This window comes from Pezoporus occidentalis, unplaced genomic scaffold (assembly GCF_034315485.1).
Source record: "Pezoporus occidentalis ecotype Australia unplaced genomic scaffold, CSIRO_AGI_Poc_V1 ctg2405, whole genome shotgun sequence".
Taxonomy (NCBI): Eukaryota; Metazoa; Chordata; class Aves; order Psittaciformes; family Psittacidae; genus Pezoporus; species Pezoporus occidentalis.
The window spans coordinates 1-7449 of record NW_026914292.1 but is presented as its reverse complement, the minus strand read 5'-3'; the positions used below and the strand labels follow the sequence as shown (position 1 = coordinate 7449).

General features: G+C 61.0%; 1 protein-coding gene across 1 annotated transcript; it reads left to right on the top strand.

Moving 5' to 3' along the window:
- Nucleotides 1-2063: 2063 nt before the first annotated feature.
- LOC134165514 (alanine aminotransferase 1-like) lies at nt 2064-5561 on the top strand (the record flags this gene model as incomplete). Its single annotated transcript, XM_062622364.1, has 4 exons — nt 2064-2307; nt 3488-3567; nt 3662-3798; nt 5367-5561. Coding segments are annotated over 4 exons (656 nt in total), but the record flags the coding sequence as incomplete, so codon positions are not given.
- Nucleotides 5562-7449: the final 1888 nt, after the last annotated feature.

Genomic DNA, 7449 nt, shown 5'->3' with positions numbered 1-7449 from the left:
CCACCCCATTGTCCCCATGGCCACCCCATTGTGCCCCCATTGTCCCCATGGCCACCCCATTGTGCCCCCATTGTCCCCATGGCCACCCCATTGTGACCCCATTGTCCCCATGGCCACCCCATTGTGACCCCATGGCCACCCCATTGTGACCCCCATTGTGCCCCCATGGCCACCCCATTGTGCCCCCATGGCCACCCCATTGTGACCCCCATTGACCCCATGGCCACCCCATTGTGACCCCCATTGCCCCCATGGCCGCCCCATTTTCCCCATGGCCACCCCATTGTGACCCCCATTGTCCCCATGGCCACCCCATTGTGCCCCCCATTGTCCCCATGGCCACCCCATTGTGACCCCCATTGTCCCCCTGGCCACCCCACTGTGACCCCCCTTGTGCCCCCATGGCCACCCCATTGTGCCCCAATGGCCACCCCATTGTGAGCCCGATTGACCCCCTGGCGACCCCATTGTGACCCCCATTGTCCCCATGGCCACCCCATTGTGACCCCCATTGACCCCCCATTGTGCCCCCCATTGTCCCCCATGGCCACCCCATTGTGACCCCATTGTCCCCATGGCCACCCCATTGTGACCCCCATTGACCCCATGGCCACCCCATTGTGCCCCTATTGACCCCATTGTGACCCCCATTGACCCCATGGCCACCCCATTGTGACCCCCATTGGCCACCCCATGCCCCCATGGCCACCCCATTGTGACCCCATGGCCACCCCATTGTGCCCCCCATTGTCCGCATGGCCACCCCATTGTCCCCCCAGTGCTCCCTTTGCCACCCCATTGTGCCCCCCATTGTCCCCATGGCCACCCCATTGTGCCCCCCATTGTCCCCATGGCCACCCCATTGTGACCCCCATTGTCCCCATGGCCACCCCATTGTGACCCCCATTGTCCCCATGGCCACCCCATTGTGACCCCCATTGACCCCATGGCCACCCCATTGTCCCCATGGCCACCCCATTGTGACCCCCATTGTGCCCCCATGGCCACCCCATTGTGACCCCCATTGTCCCCATGGCCACCCCATTGTGCCCCCATGGCCACCCCATTGTGACCCCCATTGTGCCCCCATGGCCACCCCATTGTGACCCATGGCCCACCCCACCCCCCATCCCAGGCTGTTCCTCACCCCATTGTGTCCCATTGCCACCCCATTGTGACCCCCATTGTGTCCCCTCCTTTCCCACCCCATGGCCACCCCATTGTGACCCCCATTGTCCCCATGGCCACCCCATTGTGCCCCCATTGTCCCCATGGCCACCCCATTGTGCCCCCATTGTCCCCATGGCCACCCCATTGTGCCCCCATTGTCCCCATGCCCACCCCAGCCATGTCCCCATGCCCATGCCCCATACCCTCACCACCCCATGCCCCCTCTGCGCTGTCCCCTCCCTGTCCCCATGGCCCCCCCCTTGCTGTCCTCACAACATCCATCCCCATCCCATAATGTCCCCATGGCCACCCCAGTGCCCCAGCAGCCCTGGCCCCATGCCCATGCCCTCTATGTCCCCCCCATCCCCATGCCCACCCCATTGTGTCCCGTTCCCATCCCCATCCCAGGCTGTTCCTCACCCTCCCCATGTCCACCACATTGTGTCCCCCATCCTCACCCCATTGTGTCCCATTGCCACCCCTACCCCATCCCCACCCCATTGTGTCCCCCATTGTGTCTCCCCCATCCCCATCCCCCCCATTGTCCCCCCATTCCCATGCCCACCCCATTGTGTCCCCCCCTTTCCCATCCCCCCTCCCCATCCCCCCCCATTTGTGTCCCATTGTGCACCCCCCATTCCCCATCCCCACCCCATTGTGTCCCCCCCATCCCCACCCCATTGTCCCCCCATCCCCACCCCATTGTGTCCCCCCCATCCCCATCCCCACCCCACTGTGTCCCCCCCATCCCCATCCCCCCCATTGTGTCCCCCCATCCCCACCCCATTGTGTCCCCCATCCCCACCCCGCACCCCATTGTCCCCCCCATCCCCATCCCCACCCCATTGTGTCCCCCCCCATCCCCATCCTCACCCCATTGTTTCCCATTGCAGTCGCTGCTGAAGCTGCTGGTGTGGGGCTCTGGCCGGGCCCGCACGGGGGTGCTGGTGCCGGTGCCTCAGTACCCGCTCTATGGGGCCGCCATCGCGGAGCTCGAGGCCGTGTTCCTCGGGTACCACCTGGACGAGGAGCGGGGCTGGGCCCTGGACCTGCCCGAGCTGCGGCGGGCGCTGGAGGAGGGACGGGAGCGGAGCTGCCCCCGGGTGCTCTGCGTCATCAACCCCGGGAACCCCACGGGTATGGGGGGAGGTGGGGGGGGATCAGAGACAGGGGATGGGATGGGACCCTGGGGGATGGGAGCCATGGGTTGGGATGGGAGCCATCAACTGGAATGGAATCCATAGGGTGGGATGGGGTCCATAGGGTGGGATGGGAGCCATAGGGTGGGATGGGAGCCATGGGGTGGGATGGGAGCCATAGGGTGGGATGGGAGCCATAGGGTGGGATGGGGTCCATAGGGTGGGATGGGATCCATAGGTTGGGATGGGAGCCATCAACTGGGATGGGAGCCATAGGGTGGGATGGGATCCATAGTTTGGGAGCCATCAACTGGGATGGAATCCATAGGGTGGGATGGGATCCATAGGGTGGGATGGGAGCCATGGGTTGGGATGGGAGCCGTAGGGTGGGATGGGAGCCATGGGTTGGGATGGGATCCATAGGGTGGGATGGGATCCATAGGTTGGGATGGGATCCATAGGGTGGGATGGGATCCATAGGTTGGAATGGGATCCATAGGGTGGGATGGGATGCCAGGGATGGGATGGGGTCCATAGGGTGAGATGGGATCCATAGGGTGGGATGGGACCCCTGGGGATGGGATCCATAGGGTGGGATGGGATCCATAGGGTGGGATGGGAGCCATGGGTTGGAATGGGATCCATAGGGTGTGATAGGATCCATAGGGTAGGATGGGAGCCATGGGTTGGGATGAGATCCATAGGTTGGAATGGGATCCATAGGGTGGGATGGGATCCATAGGGTGGGACGGGATCCATAGTTTGGAATGGGATCCATAGGGTGTGATGGGATCCATAGGGTGGGATGGGACCCCTGGGGATGGGATCCATAGGGTGGGATGGGATCCATAGGGTGGGATGGGATCCATAGGTTGGAATGGGATCCATAGGGTGTGATAGGATCCATAGGGTAGGATGGGAGCCATGGGTTGGGATGAGATCCATAGGTTGGGACCCCTGGGGATGGGATCCATAGGGTGTGATAGGATCCATAGGGTGGGATGGGACCCCTGGTGATGGGAGCCATGGGTTGGGATGGGAGCCATCAACTGGGATGGGACCCATGGGATGGAGCCCCAGAGCTGGGACCCTGGGGGCTGGATTGGGCCCCCCCTCCCCCCTCATCCCGCCCAGTTCTGGGTCTGGACCCGCAACCTCCGCCCCATTGATGCCCCCAGGCCAGGTCCAGAGCCGCGAGTGCATCGAGGCCGTCATCAAGTTCGCCTACGAGGAGCGGCTCTTCCTGATGGCCGACGAGGCGAGTGGGGCCCAGGGGCACCCCCGCCCCACACGTGGGGGGCTCAGCCCGCACCCCTGCCCCACAACCACCCCCTTGTCACCCCCCCCACCAGGTCTACCAGGACAACGTCTATGGCGAGGGTGCTGAGTTCCACTCCTTCAAGAAGGTGCTGTTCGAGATGGGGCCGCCCTACTCGGACACGGTGGAGCTCGCCTCCTTCCACTCCCTGTCCAAGGGCTTCACGGGCGAGTGAGTGATGGCCATGGGGCCAGCGCCCCACTGCTGCCGCCTATGGGGTGGGCATGGTGATGGCATCACCCAATGGGTGCAAGCGGGTTTGTGGAGGTCGTGGGTTGGGGATGGGGATGCTGTGGGTCCAAGGGTGAGGATGGGGATGTCATGGGTCCGTGGGTCCAAGGGTGGGGATGATGATGCCACCACCCCATAGATGTCATGGGGTGGGGATGATGATGCCACCACCCCATAGATGTTGTGGGGTGGGGATGATGATGCCACCAACCCATGAATGTCATGGGTTCGGGATGGGGATGTCATGGCCCCATGGATGTCATGGGTTGGGGATGGGGATGCTGTGGGTCCAAGGGTGAGGATGGGTTTGTCATGGGTCCGTGGGTCCAAGGGTGGGGATGATGATGCCACCACCCCATGGATGTCATGGGTTGGGGATGGGGATGTCTTGGCCCCATGGATGTCATGGGTTGGGGATGGGGATGTCGTGGCCCCATGGATGTTATGGGTTGGGAATGGGTTTGTCATGGGTTTGTGGGTCCAAGGGTGGGGATGATGATGCCACCACCCCATGGATGTTGTGGGGTGGGGATGATGATGCCACCAACCCATGGATGTCGTGGGTTAGGGATGGGGATGTCGTGGCCCCATGGATGTTATGGGTTGGGAATGGGTTTGTCATGGGTCTGTGGGTCCAAGGGTGGGGATGATGATGCCACCACCCCATGGATGTCATGGGGTGGGGATGATGATGCCACCACCCCATGGATGTCATGGGTTGGGGATGGGGATGTCATGGCCCCATAGATGTCATGGACTGGGGATGGGGATGCTGTGGGTCCATGGGTCCAAGGGTGGGGTTGATGATGCAACGGGACCGTATAGGTCCCCCCCATGGCTCCCTCCCTATAGGTCCCCCCCATGCCTCCCTCTCTATAGGTTCCTATCCATGGGTCCCCATCTCAGCCCCCACCCGCGGGTCCCCCCCATGACTCCCTCCCTATAGGTTCCCCCCATGGCTCCCTCCCTATAGGTTCCCATCCCCGGCTCCCCCCATGGCTCCCTCCCTACAGGTCCCCCCCATGGCTCCCTCCCTACAGGTCCCCCCCATGACTCCCTCCCTATAGGTTCCCCCCATGGCTCCCTCCCTATAGGTTCCCATTCCCAGGTCCCCCCCATGGCTCCTTCCCTACAGGTCCCCCCCATGGCTCCCTCCCTATAGGTCCCCCCCATGGCTCCCTCCCTACAGGTCCCCCCCATGGCTCCCTCCCTATAGGTTCCCCCCATGGCTCCCTCCCTATAGGTTCCCATCCCTGGCTCCCCCCCATGGCTCCCTCCCTATAGGTTCCCATCCCCAGGTCCCCCCCATGGCTCCCTCCCTATAGGTCCCCCCCATGGCTCCCTTCCTATAGGTCCCCCCATGGCTCCCTCCCTATAGGTTCCCCCCATGGCTCCCTCCCTATAGGTTCCCATCCCCAGTTCCCCCCCATGGCTCCCTCCCTATAGGTCCCCCCCCATGGGCACCCCCCCCACATGTGGGTCCCTTCCCCCCCCCCCCCCCGTTCCAGGTGCGGGTTCCGGGGGGGTTTCGTGGAGGCGGTGAACGCGCACCCCGGGGCCCTGCAGGCGCTCTCGAAGCTGGCAGCGGTTCGGCTCTGCCCGCCCGTGCCCGCCCAGGTCCTCATGGGGGCGCTCATGGACCCGCCCCGGCCCGGGGAGCCCTCGCACCAGCGGTTCCTGGAGGTGACTGCGGGAGACCTGGGGTGGGGATGGGGATGGATGGGATGGGATACATGGGATAAATGGGATGGGGATGGATGGGATACATGGCATAAATGGGATGGGGTAAATGGGATAAATGGGATAAATGGGATGGGATGGAGATGGGATGGATACATGGGATGGGGACGAGATGGGATGGGATAAATGGGATAAATGGGGTGGATAGGATGGGATGGGATTGATGGGATGGGATGGGATGGGGATGGGATGGGGATGGAGATGGGATAAATGGGGTGGGATAAATGGGATAAATGGGATGAATGGGATGGGATACATGGGATAAATGGGATGGGATGGGATAAATGGGATAAATGGGATGGGATGGATAAATGGGGTGGGATAAATGGGGTGGATAGGATGGGATGGGATTGATGGGATGGGATGGGGATGGGATGGGGATGGAGATAGGATAAATGGGGTGGGATAAATGGGATAAATGGGATGGGATAAATGGGGTGGGATAAATGGGATAAATGGGATAAATGGGATGGGATAAATGGGGTGGGATAAATGATAAATGGGATGGGATGGGGTGGGGATGGGATGGGATAAATGGGGTGGGATAAATGGGATGGGATAAATGGGATAAATGGGATGGATGGGATAAATGGGGTGGGATAAATGGGATAAATGGGATGGGATGGAGATGGGATTAATGGGGTGGATGGAGATGGGATGGATACATGGGATGGGGACGAGATGGGATACATGGGATAAATGGGATAAATGGGATGGGGATGGGTGGGATGGGATGGGATGGATGGACATGGGATGGATACATGAGATGGGGATGGGATGGGTACATGGGATGGGGATGGGATGGGATACATGGGATAAATGGGATGGGATAAATGGGATAGATGGGATGGGATGGGATAAATGGGGTGGGGATGGATGGGATACATGGGATAAATGGGATGGGATGGGGATGGGATGGGATAAATGGGGTGGGGATGAATGGGATGGAATTGATGGGATGGGATGGGGATGGGATGGGGATGGATGGGATACATAGGATAAATGGGATGGGATGGCATGGGATGGGGATAGGATAAATAGGATGGGATGGGGATGGATGGGATGGGATACATGGGATGGGTTGGGATAAATGGGATAGGATGGGATAATTGGGATGGGATGGGGATGGGATAAATGGGATGGGGATGGGATGGGGTGTGATAAATGGGATGGGGTGGATGGGATGGGGATGGGATGGGATAAATGGGATTGTCACACGTGTGTCACTGTCATTCCATGTGTGATGGAATGGTCGGGGGTTGAGATGGGGTGGAGTGGGATGGACTGGGTGGGATGGGGATGGGAATGGGGATGGGAATGGGGATGAGGATGGGGTAGGGTGGGATGGGGTAGAATGGGCTGGGGATGGAGATAGGGATTAGATTAAATGGGGTGGGGGTAGGGATGGAATGGGATGGGATGGGGTGGGATATTATGGGATGCCCCCACCCCACAGGAGAAGGGCATGGTGCTGTGGGTGCTGGTGCTGGGATGGGATAGATGGGGATGCCCCAGGATGCAATGGGATGTACTGGGACACTCTGGGACGCTCTGGGATGCACTGGGATGCACTGGGATGCCCTGGGATGCACTGGGATGCACTGGGATGCATTGGGACGCACTGGGACGCTCTGGGATGCACTGGGATGCACTGGGACACATTGGAGTGCATTGGGATGCACTGGGACACATTGGGATGCTCTGGGACGCTCTGTGACGCATTGGAATGCATTGGGACGCTCTGGGACGCATTGGGACGCATTGGGATGCATTGGGATGCACTGGGACGCTCTGGGGCGCTCTGGGATGCACTGGGATGCACACTGGGACGCACTGGGATGCACTGGGACG